Genomic DNA, 22,092 nt, shown 5'->3' on the forward strand with positions numbered 1-22,092 from the left:
GTCTTCCTGCCTTGGAAAGCGTTTAGACCCTCAGAGTTCATCATACTCTGACCCCAACTGTAACACTAACCTACTCTACTTCTCTCATGGATTTCTTCAGAATGAATTGGGAAATTGTTATTGATACAGTAGGGATTATTAGGGTTAACCCTTATCAATAATTTGGCTCCTCACTGTGCTGTACACCAGTTTTAGGATTATAGTATAAAGATTACAGAGTAAATATTTCAAGCGAGGGACCTGCAGTTGACAGGACTAAACTCCTCCCAAAAAAAACAAAAGTATGAGCAGCTTTATGCTTTCCACACGATTTACTTTCTTCAGCTTCTGTGAACACTATTTTAACTTAAAAAGTGATTTTGAAAGTTTTATCACATGTAGTACAGAGCAGAACATAGCCTGTAGTACTCCCTTAATCCACATATAGCAAATAGATAATGTACAGCCATCCACTGACTTTGATAAAAAGATGAATGATTTATCTTTATTTTAAACAATTTTTCCTAATGTAGAATTGTTGTGGGCTACAAGCAGGATCTTGCCTTCATTTCAAATTGAATGCAGAATAATCTGACTAGCAAGTCTGTTTTCATATCTCAATTTGTATTCTGCCTGTGGTCACCAAAGCCATGACAGCCACTTCAATGGTCTTCACATTTCCTGGCCTTTTAGCAATAACATTATAAATGGGGCGAGAGGGGGCTACTTTTTTACGTTTGAGCTCTAATCAACAAAAGTGACAGAATATTTACTACATATGGACAAATTTGCAGTGACCCAGTTTCACTCCGGCCCTGTCTGCACTTTGTACAGTAATGAGTAATGAATAATGAAAGGCAAAGTAACTTGTCCAATTTCACATTGTCATCCATGAAAGGCAGTGTTAACTGTTACGTCACATGAGCTTTACGCAAGGTTTGCTGTACTCATCTGCATCTTCCAAAGCACATATTATTCCTGACTTCAGTACAAATTTTCACCCGTCCGCTCGACCTTACTAAATATGTCAGCTACATTCTGACAATGTAGAAGTAGCTTGAAAACTTTGTCAGAATTGTAGAAAAATATAGTGTGTGGTTCATGCTTATTGTTTAGAATCCATAACCTGAAGGTTATAAAATATATTTCAGCCATAGACAGTATTTTCTTTGTCACTCACTACTGGTAGGGAAGGGAAGGAATTGCTACCTGGAAGAACAATTTTTTTTTTTCTTTTTTCTTTTCCAGAAAACCAAGGCTATACTTAAGCACAGATCACAAAGCTCATGTCTTTTTCATTGGCATTCTCCCAGGGGATAGGAGCTTGACTAACCCAAGAAAAAGATCAACTTACAACAAAAAAAAAATTATAAAAAATAGAAAATATTGAATGGCATTTTCAGAGAGGATTATTTGACATAATAAATTGTTTATGTCATATTCTGTCTTTTCAAAAAGAAATAGTCAAGGTTTTTTCTGGTATTTTTATATATATTTTGTTTGGTTTTACAGTGAAACAGAAAATTACATCTACAAGGTACTAGTATGTGAGGGTTTTTTAATTTAGTGAAGTATACCTTGAAGTAATTTAGAAAGAATATATGGATGTTTCGAACCAGAGGCTGGTAAAGCAAAACAGAAAGAAGAGGAACTGGTGTTTCACCAGCCTGAATACAGATTTACCAGACTTCACTTTTGGAATGAATGAATTTTCCCAAACACAAAATTAGAAATTGGATCTTTTTATACATGAGTCAATTTTGCCTACAAAGTTACTCATATGCTAATTCAAACCCCTCTAAAATCCTGAAGACTATAAACAGGATTTCACAGCACAGCAGTACTACTGCTTTTCAAGTCCTGAAGGTATGGATCGTAGTCTAGATCTGTCATGGGGTCCTCAAGAGAGCCATACTCTTTGCAATGTCTGTATCACAAATAGTTTGTTAGAAGACTACTAGCGTTCTATTACCTAAAATCAGAAACCTAGTTAATTATTGATTTTTCATAAGAAAATATGATTAGATATTTTACGATAGTCCTCAAGGTTGAGGTACAATACCAGTCTTCGTCCCATGTGCATGCAGGACTATGTGGGAGAAGAGAGTACCTGAGAAAAGAGGAGGAGAATGTAAGCTACTCCAGAGAAGACCCCAGAACCTAGGAGTACTGAACAGTGTTTTCTTTCTTCTTTTCAGTCAGCAATTGTTTTGGTGAGATAGAAGAAACTGAGGTTGATATTGACTTTTATTCAGGAACCTCTCATCTTGTTCTGAAGGACAGTCACTCCTTTAGACGACACAGAAAGCAGCAGCAGATTATACAAAAAGCACCTTTTCTCCTGTTCTAAGTGGTTCTATTGTTACAACTGTGCCACTGCTAGCATTTGCATGACTCCATTCTGTCAGTTCAAGGAGCTGATAGTTCTGATAGTGATAATTAAAACAGTTTTTATGAAATCTGAATAATTTTCCTAGGGCGAGCAGCAGTTCTTTCAGCTCACTGCTCTTTCTCCCCTAGCATTTTCTGTACTGTGATACCTCTTCTAGCTGATTTTCAGTTATGTCAGTACTGTTGATGTTGGTAAAGACTCAATCAGAGAGTACAAGAAAGTTTATCTGTTTGTCCATTTCAATTCTTCCTAGTTAATTTAGGCTCTTATTTGAGATGTCTAACTTGTAGCTTTAATTTTCTGTGATCAACAGAAAGACTGTACAGACAATAAATCTGACTGTACTGAATTTAGAGAAGGCAGCCTGTACTAGATCATATGAATTTATACCAAAGTGTTATTATGCATACTCTAGAAACCTACTTGGGAAAAGGAGTAATATTGTTAAAGATACCTTTTAACATGAAACTTCAAGGAAGTAGTCTGTAAGTATCAGAGATAGAAAAGTCTTAGATGGAAACATATATTTAATGTGTTGGTTTACTTTTAACAATTGCTTAACCCATGATCAGGACAAACCAGCTTGTATGTTCCTGCATACGGAAAGCCCAACAAAAAATTTAAAACCTCACAAACAACAATGCTTTAAACAGACCAAATGCTTTCCCCCTGCTGCCTTCTCTTTCATTTTTAAAATATAGGCTTCTTTTTTGTGATTTGTGCTTCATGCTATACCAATAGAGTGTTGCAAATCTCTTCCAAGCAGTACAAATGAAGGTTACAGAAAATAGCAAGATCTTAGATAAAAACAAACACATAGAAGTGTAAATAAACAAACCCTCTGTTTTAAGAAATATGTCCAGAACTTTTAAACATCAGCAGTATCTTCATTTTGGTTCAAATTGACATAAGTTCCCCCACCATCAACCTCAGTCAACCATCATTGGAGTTCAGGATTTTTATAACCACTTTTTCCTTTAGTTCATTTGGCCATCAACAAATGGATGTGTGCATTAAGAAAGAAGGAGAAAAGCATATTTTGATATTAAAGTCTATATTCACCTCGCAAAACTTTAAAGGGAATTTTAAAAGCAGAGACTAAACACTTCAGGGTTTTGAAGTACAGGAGAAACTGAAATACAACCACTGCCAGATTGCGTTTCATGCTTTTACTGCTTAATACAATATATTAATTCCTGCAAGAATATCCCTTTGCCAAGGGAGAACACCTTTGCCATGTGGTACAGCAGAAGTGGTAGGGAACATACCATAGTTATTTTTGCAGACTTAACATGTGAAAAATACAGTTAGTAACCAAACTGCTAATGCCATATAAGCAGTGGTGGAGAGCATTTCCAAACACATGAAAAATATCAAAAGGGCTGAGTTACGCTCCTAGCTTTCTTCCACACCCATAAGGTTTTAATATCTGTGTAGTCCTAACACAAATATTTGTAAAATCAGGTTTCTTTATACTAAAGAAAGCTTCAGTACAAAAGCTGGGGGCTATCTACTGTCTTGTATATTGCATTCACATGAGAGATGGTGTGCCCTGTGAATAAACTATCACAGAAAGACCTATTGAGCTACTCACAGTTTTGCTCCTGGCTTTCTAGAACCAGGATTTCACTACTTCAGTTGCATTTGCACCCCTGCTACAGTCCACCTGTGCAACCTTGGGCAAGTCACTTTTTCTTTCTGACCATCTCCCTGTTGGATCCTCAGCAGACTTCACTAACTGGACAATAGGGTCTCCAGGACATGTGCTGCCTCTCAGTACCTGTTCGTACGGTGCTTAATACTATGTGGCTCTCATCACTGTAGTGTCAAATTCGTAAAGATACATTGCAAGAAAAATGACAGGAATCTGACTGCCCAAGAGATAATAAGCATTGGAGGTTCAGTCCTAGTGTGTGAATAAATTGTTGTTGATTCTTTCTTCTTTCCACAAAGAATGTGACTAGGTGTTACTTCAGATACCAACAGGGTAGGTCAAAGCATTCAGCTAGCAAAAACAAAGATATTTACATGAATTTTACAATTGAAAGTGTAGACTTGGATTTGGAAGAAACTGATATACCCTGGGTCAAAGTTAGCAGAGCCACTTTATTCAAGTGAAGATTTGACCTCAAATGTATGTTTTTCAGCCAGGTCTTTCCAGATTTTTTTTTTTTTTAATGGCAGTCCGAGTGCAATTACAAAAGGTCAGCATTGTACTCATTGGTCTTATTTTCCTATGAACTTCTTGGGTTTTTTGGTTCGTCATTTTCTGGAATACATGTACAATAGTGCTGTATTGTCCATGACCTTTTTCTCAAAGGAAAAGTTATCCAGATATAATATGAATAACTTATTATGAAATAACCAACTTCACAGAAAAGGTCAAAATGTAGAATATATGCATGTAGGTCTTAGCATGAATAATGGTAAGCTGAATATAGGTCTCTGAATTGCAAATGGGTGACATCTCCTGTTAGGGAAAATAGGGCCCCATGAGAATTGCCTTGCTTCTGTAGCTCACCTAGGTACTTTAAAAAGGCAGTACTGCTTTTTTCAGTTTTACACTGCAAATACTTGGTCTCTGACAAAAGAGTTCAGTCAGATTCCCAGTTCAGCGCTGTAACCTCTTTGAGATACACAGCAATTCAATGTGCATCAGGTAATACTGTGATATTCTGAGTCTTGCCACTTTGGAGAAGTGAGCATTGCTTGGCTCTGAGGTTAGGCCATAAAATCCCATGTGTTTAAAAGGGCTTGATGATCAGACAAAAGGCAGAAATGGCAAAAAGACCCTCCACAGGATAACAAGTACAAGCATCTGGAAGCATGAGCTTCCCACATGCCTATATTCATCCTTCATTTGGTCACTTGTCGGCAGGTTGGTTACTGGAAGGACATGGAGCAGGAAGAAGCAGCAGAAAAGGTCAAAACTGAGGGAAATGAATCATCCATCCTCCTGACAGGATTAGAAGGAAACACGTTATATCACCTAACGGTGAGGGCATACAACGCTGCAGGGTATGGACCACCTAGCACTGCTGTGCGTGCAGCGACCAAGAAGTCCCGTAAGTGATCTCAGTACCTTTGCTCAAAGGGAGAAGTCAGGGAGCAACCTCTTCTCTCTTGGGTGTTCCTTTAATAAGAGTGAATGATAATGAGGAATTATGTATGGTTTTGACTCATGGCTTTGCTTTGATATTTAGACATGAATTCACATGACTTTGCATTCATAACTAACTTTATCTTCCTAGAAAACAAGACATTTTTTTGACAAACGAGGGACAGAAAAGAACTCAAGTTCATAGTATCTGTAGAGTTTATGGGGTGGGCTGAGTAAATAAACCACAATCTTTTAAATGATTGTTCTGGTGCAAAAGGAAACCCTTTTAAAATTCCAGCTAGAGTTGGGAGCCTGCTAACACATCCAGTTGTAAATCTAATAAAAGATATACATACTTTTCTTTTGATTTTAGAGAAACTACCTATAAACTATATTTAAGTACACGTTGCTATTTTTTCTCCTCAGCTCCCAGCCAAGCACCAAGCAATATTATGTGGATACAGGACGGCTCTCATGTGTCTCTTGGGTGGGAGCCAGTCAGACCTCTAGCTAATGAATCTGATGTAATGGGATACAAGGTCAGTGCTTCCCCTTCCTTGCTCTCCTTTCTCTCTTCCAAATAACTACTCCTCTTCCCTGTTGGCTTTTTTGCCTTTCTTGTTTTTCTGTGTAAGTAAAATATGCTACACAGACTGCAATCAGTTTTCACCATGAAAAGCAATAAATAAAATTGAAAAGAGCAAAATGTCCCAAAATTTTCTGTGTTGTGGTTTTGAGCTACTGATTATAAAGTGAGTAAGCTCTATCTGAGGGGATCAGATCATCATATCTGACTCAAGAGTGGCTATTAATAAGGACCTGCAATGATACTCCTACTAACACTTCAATTTAACTGTGTTTGCAGTAGGATTTAGAGAAATGCAGAAGAATGAGGCATCTTAAAATGACACTAAAATTAATATTTTTATAGAGCAGAAACACAAATACTTCAGTTTGTTTCATGATCATGTTGGTGATGTTCAACAATCAGTGACGGTATCACCTGGCATTTAAAGTTTCAAAGTTTAAAGGGTAAGATCTAGATTAACTCTTAAATAACAAGTTATAAAAAGCAGTGGAATTTCACTGCAATCTTTTAAATCAAAACAGAATTAATTCAATGTTTTTAGAGAGCTGTGGTTGGGGTTTTTTTGAAGCATGTATTCAATCATCTCTATAGGCTACAATCAGGAAATACCACCAAGAAAATGTAAAATATTTCAAATAAACCAGAAACTGCTCTAACCTTTTTCAGAATAGCTGAGGTTCTGAAAAAGTTCAGTTGACTGCTTTGCTTTTTTACACCTCTCTGACCTTTTCAATTTTGTCTGGTGTCGCCTTCGTTGGCATGGCGACCTGGTTCAGGGACGGCTCGGCGACCCACCCCTCGGCCGCTCGGGTCATCAGCACGCAGACACCAATGTGGTGGACGGCAAATGGCGTTTATTGATAAATAACACAGCGTTATATAGCCTAGGTTTACAGCATCACTTCCGTCTGCTTACTTCACGGGTTAAACGCTATTGGCTATTAGGAGAGGGGGGGGACACTGCCTTTCCGTACAGCGCGACATCTTCAGACCGCCAAGCCTTAACTACCCACATTTCCCCCCTCCTTATGCTTAACTAAATAGGCTAATATGAAATATAAAGTTGTAATACTTAACTTAACTTAACTTAGTATTTAACTTAAGACTTAAACTTAATATTATGTTAGACTTAACCTTAATTAATCTTAACTATAACTTAAAAATATAAATATTAAGATCTTACGAAAACAAATATAAGGCGCCTTGAACAAATGCATTTGTAAATTAGCTAAAATATAATCTGAAATATAATCTTAAAATATAACCTTAAAGTCTTAAAAATTCTATCGATATTCTTATTTTATATTTATTCTATATCTTACATTATATTTATAGTTTTAAAAAGTATATGCTATAAACCTGAAAAAGTATAAGGCACAGTAAACAGGTAAAAGTTGAGGTAACTTTTAGGATAACACTGGGTAGGTACGTTTTTAAAGCAGCTGACGGTGTTCTATGAACATAATGTTAACTTTCTCCAATCGACTCTTGACGAACGACACGATTCCATTCAGTATACAGGGTCCAAAAATTAGTGCTATTACAATCATCGCGATTGGTCCTATCAAGGTGGATAGCAAGGTGGTTAACCATGGGATTAAACACTGCCAGAGATATGCATGGAGTAAGGCCTGTTTTTGGAACAGATCCATTGAGCTCCTTTAGAGGGAATAGCCCATTTTTCTTTGGTTTTTCCCACTGTGGACGAGACAGAACTACAGAGCTTCCGTTTTTGTCCCCACACATTGCCTATACAGGTCCCAGATCCAGAAACATATTGCATGGTTATCCTCCTTTTCTTCTCTCCCCAAGAACACTGAAGTGGTACGGATCGGGTGTCTAGGCTATATGTTGTGTTTACCCCTATAGCCTCATAAAAAGGGGGTTTCACATCATAGCACAACCAACAGTGTGCAGTTAGGTTTGGGTTGGTTTGGTTCAAGGTGTCATAGGTAGCTCGCATTAGTTTCCATAAGGGGGGTTCCCTCGTCCCATCGAGGGAGGATATTATATCACTTTGGGTGGTCTCCAGGGGGCTAGCAGTTATCTCTGGTCCACTAACAATTGGATTGGGGCCAACTCCATGAGGAGGGTTTTTTATTATTTCCTCCTTCCTTATATGTATCAATCCACCTCGATCTTGTCCTGGTTCCCAATACCTAATTCCCCAAGTTCTTCCCGTTACCCATCTTGAGTCTTCTGGATGAATTACTTGGAGGATTATAGCGTCACAATTACTGTACCCTACAGATCCTCCAGACCAATCAAGTCGTGGATGTTTGCAACCTAGTGGTCACCATGTTGTCGTTAAATATTTGTCTGGGATTGGGGGTGTCCAAGCGGAAGCGATAGTGACACAGTCCCAATATGCGCAATAATATTGATTAGGAGAATTACAATATCCCTTTCCTGGGTTAGATTGTGGACATAAGTAATAGGGCCGCTGGTTTAGGCAGGGCTGTATGGGTGCTAATTCACACAGGTGAGCAGCAAATCTAGGAGGTCCTGCTGTTATGACTTCCTTTACTACTCGACCATTTACAAGGTTCCGTAGGACCCACCTATATGACTGATGGTGATGGTAACTTGATTCTGCCTGTCCTATAGTGACAAGCTCCAAGATTAGGATCACACAAGGGCATCGTAGCCCCCCTTTGCGGACGCTGTTCTGCCATTGTCTGGATTCTGTCCGTGAGGAGGTTTCAGGCTCGGACAGGACGTTTGCCAACTTGTCGTCTTCTCTTGTCACCGGGGTGTACGGGTTACGGGGGTGTCCGATGATCCGGTCCTGTGGACAAAAACTCACAGTTTTCATTAGTTTTATTCTGGCTAGTATGGTGCGAACAGCCACCTGGATCGGGGTTAGATGCTCTTCCTTCGCGACATGCTTAATCATGTCCGCGATGCTGGATCCCGCTGGTAGTGATCGCAGGATTTCTTTGGTTGTCGAATTGCACTGCTGATGTAAACATTCTGCTATGACCGGGCCTTTTGCCTCTGCAGGCAAGGCCGAAGAATCGACCGCTGCTTGGAGACGATCCACGAATTTTGTGAAGCTCTCACTTTCACTTTGCTTTATTGTGGACCATGGCGATGGTTTGATAATGACTCTAGAGGTTGTGTGAATAGCTTCGCTGGCCGCACAAGTAGTTGCCATAACTTCATGGGCCCGCAGGGCTTGGGCTTGTGCCTGGGGAGTAATCATTGTGGGATCTGTGCCCATTAATCGCTGCAGGCTGGAACCATGCAGTGGATGGTCTGCCCCAGTTACTTGGGCTAGTTGCTTTGTACAGTTGTCCTCCCATTCTTGTTTAAAAACGATCATCCCTGCCCCGTCAAAGATCAATCTACAAGTTTGTTTTATATCGAATGGGAGCATATCGTCTCCCCCGAATACACCATCTATGAGGGTAGAGACCATGGCAGAATTAAGGCCTTTATCTGCGATTGCCTTAACAATCGCTTGTATGTCCTTAGGGTTTATCGGTGTGTGGACCCTCTGTCCCTCGTCCGTCACCCGGACCGGGAACGCTAGCGCGGCCGATGGGGCCCAGTCGGCGCACGCAATCTTTATTCTCCTCCAGTCCGTGAGAGGGATTTCTCCCCCTCGTGGTTTCTCTTTAATTTGGATGGGGATATTTTGGCTCTTGACTTTATTTATCTCTGTTTCCTCCTCTACTACGTTTAAATCAGTTACGAGCCACTCGTCCCCGCTGGTGTTCGAATCGGAGTCGGAACTCGACTGACTGGTTACTTCTGGTCTCCAGTATCTTTTTGCCGAGCTCCGGCCCCCCCGCCATGGGCGGGCCGCTCCTCCCCCCCGGGCCCGCCCCGCCCTCCGCTCGGCGGGGTGCCCACCTCACAGGCGCATCTTTTGAAATGCACGCTCTGATTGGCTCTCTGGCCCCCGCTCGCCCCCCTGTTCTCTTCCACCTCCCGCTTGATAACTTGTGCGCTTGATAACTTTAGCGCTTCCTCCCTGTTATCACCAAAGGAATTTTCGTCCCGCCTTTCCCCTTTGTGCTCGGTGCCATCTTGGGGCGCATAGGGCGGTGGTGTAGCCCAGACTTCCTCAGACCCGGTTTTTTCCGCGGCGCCCCTAGCCTCCTCGGCTAACCCGCCCCAGAAGGATTTAGCCTGTTTCTCTCCCTCCGTAAGCGGGTCGGGGTCCGGGAGTTGAGGGGATGTATCGCCCTCTTGCTGATCTTTAGGCTCAGCAGAGCCATTATCGTCTGGGGGGTGCAAAGTCTGTGTAGCTGCCCCGATTCCCAATTTTGGGGTAGCAAACAAACAGCTCCCTGCCGCCTTCCAGGTCTCCTGCTCTTGTCTAGCTTTCTGCAGGGCCTGTACGACTTTCCCCCATGACTCAAGGTTTTTCCCACAACCCGAGGACATCATCTCCTCGGCTAACGCTTTAGTGCACTTATCCCACACCTCAGGGTGGAAAATATCCACCGGCTGGTCAATGACCCCAATTTGCAAAAGTCTCGCAACTGCGAGCGTAAAATCTTTGGGCTTACAATCAATCCCCCAATGCTTATGTAATTGTGATACGACCTTCACGAGGGATTCCATCCTCCTTGCTAGTCCGGGAGCGTCCTCCCCGCCAGGCTGGTCCTGCCGCTCCGGCCGCCGTTCACCCGATTCCAGGCGAGTCTTTCCCGGGTTTCGGCACCACTTGTCGCCTTCGTTGGCGTGGCAACCTGGTTCAGGGACGGCTCGGCGACCCACCCCTCGGCCGCTCGGGTCATCAGCACGCAGACACCAATGTGGTGGACGGCAAATGGCGTTTATTGATAAATAACACAGCGTTATATAGCCTAGGTTTACAGCATCACTTCCGTCTGCTTACTTCACGGGTTAAACGCTATTGGCTATTAGGAGAGGGGGGGGACACTACCTTTCCGTACAGCGCGACATCTTCAGACCGCCAAGCCTTAACTACCCACAGTCTGGGAACAGAAACTTACGCAAAAGTACCAAAAAGACAGCTATATACTCACTTACTTTCCTCCCACGTGCCATAAGCTTGTACTGAGTTTCACAGGAAATGCAGGGACAGATCTGAACTGTTCTCAGTTGACTTAGCCAGGTAAGGTAAACACACTATGGACGTCCAGGGCATTCTCTTTACATTTGAAGTTGGGGTCTTGAGCCAAAAATGTGAATATCTACATGAATTTGGGGATAAGAAATTGAATCAAATGGAATCCAAAATGCATTTAGAAGAAAGTTTGGAGAAAAAATTTTATACCACTTAATGGTGGAGCGGGCAAATGTTATATCTTCTCTCTGGATCATAATCAACTTCCTTTCACATTAATTAATTGCTAATACACTTTGCTATTAATATTTCGAAGGCATTGGGTGGTTGGGAGAGTAAAAGCAGATGACTGTTCAAATGTAATGTCAAGAATTCCTTAATGAAAGCATGAAACTGTCAACATTTCAGTGACTACATTATCTACACAAAATGCCTGGTATATAACTTGAAAGATCACTATGACCACTATCTACTTTATTGCCCATAGGTGTTATTTAGGCAAGAAGGCCAGAGCAACAGTCAAGTTATAGAGACACAGAAAACCTCTGCAGTGGTACTTCTTCCTGATGTTGGTGTCTACATCATTGAGGTCTGTGCAGTCAGTGAAGGAGGGGATGGGACTGCGAGTCCCCAGATCAGAGTTCCATCTTTTTCAGGTAAGGTTACACTTATATTTGGAAGAATGGTGATTATAGCAGTGTTCATTAACTCTATTATTCTCCACCTGAAAAAACTTTTCTCACAGTTCTCTAGGTATTAGATAAAATCAGTGATCAGAGTCTTCAGTTCTATGCTGAAACAAAGATATCTATATTGAACATTCGAGATGCTCAAGAGTATCTGAGGCATCTGTGTGGGGCTGATGGACAAAAAAGAGGATTTACAAGAAACTTCTCCCTTTCTGGGATAACATCTGGGATATAATTGAGCTATGGGTGTCCACATATCTACTAGGTGTCTCAAATAGCATTACAGTCAGCTGAGATGTAGTCCGTACAGACCGACAGTGGAGCCTAGACAGCAATTCAGTTGATCTTCTGAATTTAAATATTCAGATAAAGGCACGTAAGGACATCTGAGAGGTCCTAAGGTATCCTAAACATTTGCAGAGACCTGGCAGATATGATATGGGACTGAGAGGATAGGCACATCATTCTGGATCCCTAGCCACAGGTGTACTACCTAACACAGCTAAAATGGCATGCATTTAGGTGGCTGAACCATGTGTATGTGCCTGCTTTAGAATAAGCCGAATTTCTCTGTAGGTTCCATTGCCTGCTTTGAGTAGCTATTAATTTATGAAATTATAAATGCACTACAGTATTAATGTACTATCATGATGTAAATCATGATGTCTAGCTCCTGTTTTCTCAGTTACTGCAATATGTTGAAAGAATTTAACGTATCAATATTACAAAGGTAAGAAAGGGATGGAAGGATTAGTTGCAAGAACAAGAAAATAACATTGTCTTTTGCCTAAACATTCTGGTTCCCTTCCTTTCCTGCTATCTGTTGCCACTGCCAGCCCATAGCGTATTTTCTCTTAGCACAGCCTATTCAAGGGCTGCTGTGATCTAAAACCATCAATGGGCTACTGGGCAAAAGATCACTTTTTCCTCTGAATAAACATCAAGATCAAGGGACAGCTTTCTTTCCTTGTTTCAGGAAGAGCTTTTGTGACTGTGACTCAGGGCATCTTCTGCAGCCTAATTCTTTTTGAGGATTAACATGTAAAACCACACCCTTTTGGAATGTCCTATTCATTTGCAGACTGAATATGGGGATTCAGCATGTGACTTTCTGTAGATATCATCGTAAAATCCTCCATTACCTCATGTCTGCGTAGTAAGCCTATTTTGCGATTGCAGTTCTCACAAGGTAATCCATTGCCTAAAAATTAGGCTTTTACTAGCATAATAGAATACAAGTTTGGGGCAAAATCTAGTACCTAAATACACTAAGAACTGTTTGCATCATTTGTTCCTTAAATACTTTGTTTTTCATTTCAGGAGGGAAAGTAACAAGTGCTCAGTCCACCTTACATGTGTTGTCCACTTCCTCGACCTCTGTAACATTGCTTTTGGCACTGATGGTTCCTTCAGCCTCATGGTGAAGACTGCAGACTTTGTTGTTGTTGTTGTCATTTATTTGCTTTAGCTTGATGACACCAAGGGACGGAGTTTTATGTCCGTGGAGAAACTGGAAACCCAAGCTAATGCTTAAAGACCCATAGAAATGCCTGTGGTGCACTTAGAGGAGTGTTGGAGACACAGTTAACAATTCATCAGGTTTTTTTCTCCATTTTTTGTAAATGTCCTCTGGGGAGGGGACACTTCTTGGCCAAAAAATATGCAGATTGTATGTAATAAATTTTTGTAAGGAAATGTTATTTCTGTCAAATGTATTTTACTTTTCTAATACATTTGATTTTGGTGAGCCCAGTCATGTTAGGTGTTTAAGCAGTGGTGTCTAGTACAGTACATCTGTTTCATTTGGAAAAAAATTCTTTTTTAAATATAGAACAGTTTGATATAGCTTTCTCCTACAGTTGGCTGTTCCAACTGACAAGAAAGAAAAATACAGTTTAGATACACAGCCCACTGCAAAAGTACAGTGAAAATGTATGAGTATGTATTTAATTAGCAAAAAGAATTGCCAATAACATACTAGACAGCACACTCAGAAAGTGGCAAAACGGAGCAGAAAAGAAGTCATTTATTTTGTTGCAAGCTAAATGGAAATTGATTAAACAAACTTAAACAGGAAACAAGTTTGGTTTTCATCAAATACCACATGATTTAATGCCAAATTAATCAAATATTTATTTTTAATAGCAAATAACAAATCAGTTCCTACTGCATATGACAATGAAAACTCCACTGAGCATTTGAACATGATGTGCATTAGGCTGCTAAGTGGACAAGTAAAGCAATTCAGGGAGGTAAACCTACTTTTTCCTAGCACTTCTCAGCTGTAACTTTTTTTTCCTCTTTTACCATTTTTAGTAACATTCTGTGCTTTTTACATTTGCTAATCAAGATGAAGTATATATGAAAGCATATTATGCAGACAATATTAACACTTTTTGTAATGTAATCATTCACGTATATATAAACTCCAGTAGGATATATTTTGGAGAATGCTGTGTCTGAAAAAAAATACCTGGATAAGTGCTACTGAACACCATTCCAGTTACTTAGCTAGTTGCGTCTATTTCTACAGGTCACTAGAGATTATTCTTGTAGGGACTGTGTGCTATCAGTTTTAATCTCCACTTTTTTCTGTTGACAATTTGGACAATTTTTCTACTCTGGAAAGCCTTTCCACATACTGGCACCTGAACCAAAATGATCCCCAGTGTATATGGTGTGCTTGTTTGTAGAATTATGGTGTGCACGGTGTTATGAGGGAGGGTGTTTTGCTACCATGTGTCTAGGGATCACACCTAGAATGAACATTCCCTTGCCTGGGAAAAATCAAGTCAAAATTCTTTAACAGGCAAGTCCTAATGGAATAGTTCTTCCAGCTGTCCATCCCTCTAAAAATTTTGATGCAAATCTATTTTGCTTGATGTGTTCTGGGTCTAAAATCCCATTATTTTGCAAGCTCAATAGCAAAAAAATATTTGGCATTTAGCTAGTACACTCTAACTGTGCCCTTTCTAAGCAGCTTTAAAATAGTGGCCAAGAAAGCACAACACAGACCAAGTGCTTGGTAGGTGAAAAGCTGACTGATGACTAAATTTTTTTTCTTCTGAATATTTTATCAGTGTAAATTTTCAGAGGTGGTTTAACTCTAATCTTTATTACCCACTAATATTTTAAATAATTTTCTAAAAAATAGGTTTTAAATTTACTTACCATGTTGCTAGGAAAAAAAAGGCAAGATAGCTAGCTGAGTGTAGACTGCAGATAGAGACAGAAGGAGATCTTCTATATCTCTGCTTCTGGAAAGCCTTTGAGATCAAAGAAAAGAAGGTGGAATGTACCTTGCTGATATAGCAAACTCACAGAAAATAACTACATGCTGTCATTTAGAACAGCAGCATTGCTACTGTGCAGAGAACTTGCATTAGCAAACCATCATTTTTCAAAAGGTTAAAATAAACAAGAATAAGATGATGAACCAAAAAGCAAAATGGCTATTTTATAAATGAGTTAAGTATAATTTCTTCTATTTTTTATACAGTTGCTTGCTAATGCAGTTTATTTCAGAGTATTTGAAACGGCTACATTTACTGTTGGTGGCTTTTTAGTCAAAAAACTTTCTGAATACAATAAATGGCTATGCTTTATAAGAAGAATGAAAATTTGATAATGAGATAGAGCTGCATCTAGTTATATCTCGATCTCTAGTGTCAAGATACAGATAGTAATACTGAACGTACCATCAGGTAATGCAGTTGTATTGCAGGGACAAAAAGGAGTATGTTTTATATTCAACATGAACATAATATGTATTTTGCATCTTAAATATATTAATAAACATGTTTGAAATGTTTAAGTACCTATGTATTACCTCCTTGTTACTTTGTAGAAGAAGATGTTTCTTTATCACGACATATTATTTTTACGTTGTTGTGGAGAGCTCTTTCCTTTTTCATGTAAAAGATTGTAACAGTGCAGTCTAGCGTTACTGAGGAGACTGTATTTTTGTATAGTGCCACAAGATTTGTTTGGAAAAAAATAATTAGAAAGAAACCTTGTTGTGCAGACCAAAAGAAAGATACTGTGATGGCCCATATCAAAATGTCAGATAAATTGTATACAATCTGTATATATACTATATATAATGGAATATACGATGTGGAAGACACAGTAATATAATAGTTCCTGTGTACTGTTATTGTAACATTAGATCTTTTTAATAAATAATTCTCTTTTTATTGACTTTTATCTTATCTCCTGTCAGCTCCTGAATTGTATTCATAAATGACAGGGTGACACAAACTTTTTGGATTCCAGCAGCAACAACTTCTTAATTTCATGACTTACTTTCAAGAAAAAAAAAAAAATACAAATCTGCAATAGTGAATGTGGACCATGCAGTCATTCAAATCAATTAATTTTTTGGCATCTTTCTAATTTCACGTATGTATTGGTTTCCCTGGGTAGATATTGCTTTTACAATTAAATAACTGAAAGGTGCAAGAAGGCTGGAACTATCAACATGAAGCTATACCTAACAAAAATTGCAAAATAAGTCTGCAAATTAACTTCAGAGATAAAAGTTCTCTACGTTTAAAAAAAGAATCATGAAAATAAGTGCTTTATGAGGAAACCACCAAGGACAATCTTCTTTATACTGAAGTATTACATAGTTTCTGGAACTGCTCTGGCATGTATAATGTTCTTTTAGGTGTCACCGATACCCCATGGCCATGCAGGCACAAAAGCACAGTGTGGCCATTTCATGTTCAGTGGAACAGTTTAGTTGTTTTGGCTTATACTTGACATACTTTGTATGATAAATCACAACAAAAAAGCCTTCAAAATTATACATACCCTTGTGGAGGAGAAAATGTAATAATGGATGACCCAATCATAGTAAATATTTTTCTTTTTTCACAGTTTTATTTGAGTTTTTCATAGTCCCCAATAACCTCTTTATGAAACGCATATTTACAGGGGTAAATGACTTTGCAAAACCGTACGAAGTCAAAAAGACCATTTTGGAAATAAAAATTGATTGCCACAGTCACCAATTGAACTGAGACTTCATTTACAAAATGGGTAAGGCTTAAATAGCAGATTATATCAGGACTTCCACTAAATTAGTTACGAATGTCACAGAAAACCATAATGGCCTGGTTTTGCTGACATGGAGAACTGTGCATATTTAAAATCCATATCCTATCAGAACTTCTACCAAACTGAAACCCACTCTTGCCTTTTTGTGGCCATCATCCAGTTCCTCTGAAGATGAAAGACGTTTTCCTTCTTAATTCCAATTCTTTTGAGCAAAACAATGTCAGGGATAAGAGAAAAGGACCAGCATTTTATTACAATGGGATAGTGGGCTTTAGGCTATTACAAACAGCCTTCCTAAGCATGTCTACACGCAGGCTGCTCCCTGAGTTTGCTCTAAGACTTTTCTCTCAATTCCAGTAAAGAAAGACTTGAGCACTGACTTTGCCGTAACGGTGGTACATCTTTTTAATACTTTGAACAAGATAATGATATATTCAAGACTCAAAAGTCTAGAAGAAAAATCTATGGAAAATTGTACACTATCAATTTCAATATTCACATTACATCTTAGAGGGCTCAGCTGCTTAAGCAAACTGGCCCAGATGTTTAGATGCGCATTCGTTCTCCCCATGCTCCTTTTCTGCTGTCAGACCATTAACTAAGCACTCCAGCTTGTATTAGAAACCTATCTAGTCATCAGAAGGAACTCATAAAGAAATCTGTGATGCATCTTGGTTCATCATTTACTTCGATGAAATAGATATGTCTGGCTAGAGAAAAATACCCTTATTTTTGGTATATTGGTTTGGGTTTTTTTTTCACTTTTATGCTCAAACTCATCAATTCTAAAAAAACACAGTCTAAAAACATAAGAGAGTCTCTTCTTCCTCCCCCTGCCCTGTCCTGCCACAAAGTGCAAAAGGGTATGTGTGTGTATGGGGGCGGGGGGAAGAGAGAGAAAAGGAGCAGGAAATCAGCAGGCACAGTTCCCAACGAGGATGGCCTGGAGTTCACCCAGCATCTTGATCTACCAGTGTTTCCCTTCCAAGAAGCCATGTGAGAGGGTAAGCCTTTTCTGTTCCAAACATACAGGAGAGGAAGAATTTTCCCCCATTTGAGAATGATTGCACTAGATTACCCAAAAAAACTAAGCTGGGTTTCCACTGTGTTGGGTTGCTATCTGTCAACACTTTCTGACTTTCTCAGAGGAATTGAAGCTAATCACACAGCTTTTGAATGGGAAGTGAAAGGAATTTCGTCGCTACAGATTTCTCATTAAAAAAGCTTTTGAGTACCCCAAGTACCCACAATAGAAAATATTAGTCTTCAATGCTCTTCACAAAAGCTGTGGCCATTAAATGCATGAGATAAAGCTGGCAGGATGCTGAGACAATGAATTATTGCAGCATGAGAAACAGATGTAGTGGCAAAAATTTCATCAGATTTCTAGATCATAAATGGCTTGAATATTGCTGGGTCTCTGCAAGTTCAGTTTGCAGAATGGTAGACTCTTTCCTTTTAGATCATTTTTTATTAGACCCGAACATTTCTTTGAAGTTTCTGATTTCCTATGAGCTATGACATTGAAAGTCCCTCAGTACAGATCTGCAGCACCTTAAACCTTGGTGTGACAGCATATTGCCAAACATACTTTGCTTGCTCAAGGCATAGCTGCTCCCACAGCCCTTCCCTCCAGCAATAAAATATTTACTTTCATGAACTACAGTGAGGTGGTGAGGAATTTCTGTTCTTAAATGGCTGCTGAACTCTTTCTTACTTCTAGTCAAAGAGCAGAGCTGTTGATATACTGTAAACATATAAAAAAGGTGAGAAAAATACAGAACAAAAAAGCCCCAAATCCAGTGTGGCCCCTTGTGTAGACCAGCAAACAAGCCACACACAAAATGAAACTATGCGACTCCCATAACCCTCTGCATCCAGATGATGTGGGGAGATGGGAGGTCTGTCCCCCTGTACCCCTGCTTTAATTTGTTGACTCTCAGTAGAGTAGGTTCTGTAGTGTCGTAACAGCTTTTCACAAGGCTGTTGGCAAGATGCTATAGAGAAGGAATGCCAGCCAGGAAAAGGGAGCAACAAGCTTTCAGTCTGTTTTGTGGTTGATGCTGCCAGTTCTACAGAGCTCAGAAGTAAGGTGAGAGACATCTGGTCACCTTATATCTTCTTTGGACACTTAAATCTAAAAATCATGATGACACTAAGATCTTTCAGGTAATTAAATGGCAGATAACGTTGAAGCACTCCAGGACTGAAAAAAAAATTGAGGAAGGGAGGAAATAAGCAGCAAGTGTGTTTCAATCCAGTAAATGTGAGGTGAAGAAAATCTAAACTGTGCTTATTTCATGCTGAGTGGAAGTGAGAGGTGAAACTCAGGAAAGGGGACTTGGTGTTATCTCAGACGGAGTCAGAAACTTAAGGCTCACCATATAACAGCTGCTAAAATGCAGTAAAAGTTGGGTATCATCAGGAAGGTTATTGAAACAAGATGAAATATTTTTCTGCAAGACAACACTTTGGTTTTATCACAATACTGGTACTGTGTGCATTTGAGGTCTCCACAGCTTAAAAAGGACAGAACAGAGATATCAAAGAGAAAGACAACTAAAATGATAAGGGTACTATCTAGCACATCTGCCTCTCGGGGAGAGGCTGAAAGGACCAGGACTCCTCAGTCTGGAAAACAAACAGGCAATGGATGAGAAGATCTCACACCCCAATTTTCTCTCCTGTTAGTCTCTCATGTGCAATGGACAAAGCTCTCCAAAGCTCTCTCTCCAATGAATATTGAACTTTTCACACAAAAAACTCCAGTATTGAAAAGATGCCATTTCAGAATACCCCCTATTCCTAGGGCTAGAGAAATCAAATCTACTTCCAGACACATGATACAAGTCAGTAAGAAAACACGCTTGAGATCTGTAAAATCCTCATCTGGATTGTTAAATCATTTGTGGTAGACAGAAGAAAAACCCTGTCTGCCTCTGTTTTACAAAGGGACACTCACGAACATGCATGAAAAACTAGTGAACTTGTTGAGGATAATAAAACCACCCCTCCCACATGGACACAAAATGTAGGAGCTGAAACTGGGTCTCCAGAATGAAGTCCAGCATTTCCACCACTGATTGCCTTTAAATCCTGTTGTTACTGTTTTAATTATTGCTGTTTAGGTTGTAACCCCGGGGTAGTGCTTGCAGGTCATCTTTGTTATCTGCTAATAATTAATCAACTAAAGACTGTAGAAGAATGAACACAAAACTCTACTAAGAATCTTCCTATCCCTGCACCATCTCTTAAGCTAGACGCAGAGCCTGGGAGAGTTTTAGATAAGACAGCAGAGCACAAGCAAGTTTCTGTTCTTACTCTTTTATGAATAACAACACATTTACTGCCAGACCATCAGAGAATGGGGGAAATGAAAATGCAGCATTTTTACTTTCTTTTTATGCTGAATACACTAAGTGGAATGATTTTGGTGTTATGTAGAAAAGATGCCTGATTGATGTAGGTTATAGTTTTAAAGCTTGGTTTTCTGCTTCTGAGTACACACATACTCACTAATTAACTTGAACAGCAGTTTATAAGACCAGTTTTGACTCTGCCCATATAATGAACAAAATCCAATCAACCACCCTGTTAGCGTAAATGGAAAATACATGTCTGCAAGAATGACAAATAACTGATTGCCATAGTGATTAGCATAACGTGCCTCCTGGGAACCTGTTTGGCATTCAGCTCTCACTAGTGCTTTTTAAGGATTGATACAAGTCTTGGTGCGCTTTGCATTGGATTTGCAGCTTATTTAAATTGGAAGACATCTTTCTGGATCTGATGACTGACATTTTCATTTTCAACTTTTACATTTCTGTTTATAAGAAAATGAGTCATATTTTTCAAACTGTTGTGAGTGTTTTCACATAAAACCTATGTTTGGCTTATTCCATTAAAAAAATCCAAATTTACTTTTAGTGGTCCCAGATGCTCCAAGCATTATAGCTGAGCTAAACTAGCCTCAGTATAGCTGTTGCTGACTCACAGTTAAGCAACCTAGTGACTTAGGAGGCTGTGTGCTCTACTCTGGAAGTTTTTAGAGCCATTGTATATTTCAGCTAACTGGGTTGTAGAGGCATCCAGAAATTAAATACATCCAATGATCCCGTGGATTAAAAAAACAGATGTTATTTTGAATACACCTGAGCTAATTTGAAATTCTACTAACAGGGCACAGAATATCTTACACTTGAAAAATGGGCAATTCAGCCACTCTTTTTAGCTCCTCAGCTTCAGCTCCAGTTAGGATTACGCTTTAGTATATTGGGCCATATTTTTAACTTATTATCTTCCTTGCTATCTGACAAAATCCCCTTCAGATACAAAATAAATATGGGAGGCTTCATGGCAGGCTGCTGTGCCTTTCACAGAACTGACTGAACTGTGGGCTGTGGTGGGCTAACCCTGGCTGGACACCAGGTGCCCACCAAAGCCACTCTGTCAGTCCCCCTTCTCAACCGGACATGGGAGAAAAAATATAACAAAAGGCTCATGGGTCAAGATAGGAACAGGGAGACATCACTCACCAATTATCATCACGGCCAAAACAGACATGACTTGGGGAAAAATAATTTAATTTAATACCAATCAAATCAAAGTAGGATAATAAGAAATAAAACCAAATCCTAAAACACCTTACCCCCACCCTTCCCTTCTTAGGCTCAATTTCGCTCCCGATTTTCACTCCCTCTTCCCCCTGAGCAGCACAGGGGCCAGGGAATGGAGGTTGCAGTCAGTACATCACATGTTGTCTCTGCCGCTCCTTCCTCCTCAGGGGAGGACTCTTCACACTCTGCCCCTACTGCAGCATGGGGTCCCTCATACAGGAGACAGTTCTCCACAAACTGCTCCAAAGTGGTCCCTTCCACGGGGATGCAGTCCTTCAGGAACAGACTGCTCCAGCGTGGGGTCCCCATGGGGTCACAAGTCCTGCCAGCAAACCTGCTCCAGTGTGGACTCATCTATTCACAGGTCCACAGGTCCCGCCAGGACCCTGGTCCGGCATGAGCTCTCCATGGGTTCACAGTCTCCTTCCGGCGCACCAGTCTGCTCTGACTTGGGGTCCTCCAAAATCTGCAGGTGGATATCTGCTCCACCGTGGACCTCCATGAGCTGTAGGGAGACAACCTGCCTTACCATGGTCTTCTCCATGGGCTGCAGCAGAATCTCTGCTCCAGTGCCTGGAGCACCTCCTCCCTCTCCTTCTTCACTGTCCTTGGTGTCTGCAGG

At 40.0% G+C, this 22,092-nt stretch overlaps 1 protein-coding gene across 5 annotated transcripts in view; it reads left to right on the forward strand.

The window, feature by feature from the left end:
• CNTN5 (contactin 5) overlaps positions 1-15,934 on the forward strand; it is a 745,090-nt gene extending 729,156 nt beyond the window's left edge. For all 5 annotated transcript variants that reach the window (XM_075417787.1, XM_075417816.1, XM_075417827.1 and 2 more), the window contains 4 exons: positions 5,250-5,436; positions 5,898-6,010; positions 11,592-11,760; positions 13,114-15,934. In XM_075417787.1, coding sequence (XP_075273902.1) covers positions 5,250-5,436; positions 5,898-6,010; positions 11,592-11,760; positions 13,114-13,217 — 573 coding nt within the window. In that variant the 3' untranslated portion in view covers positions 13,218-15,934. The remainder of the gene's footprint in view (positions 1-5,249; positions 5,437-5,897; positions 6,011-11,591; positions 11,761-13,113) is intronic.
• The last annotated feature ends 6,158 nt before the right edge of the window (positions 15,935-22,092 follow it).

Source organism: Opisthocomus hoazin, chromosome 1 (genome assembly GCF_030867145.1).
Source record: "Opisthocomus hoazin isolate bOpiHoa1 chromosome 1, bOpiHoa1.hap1, whole genome shotgun sequence".
NCBI lineage: Eukaryota > Metazoa > Chordata > Aves > Opisthocomiformes > Opisthocomidae > Opisthocomus > Opisthocomus hoazin.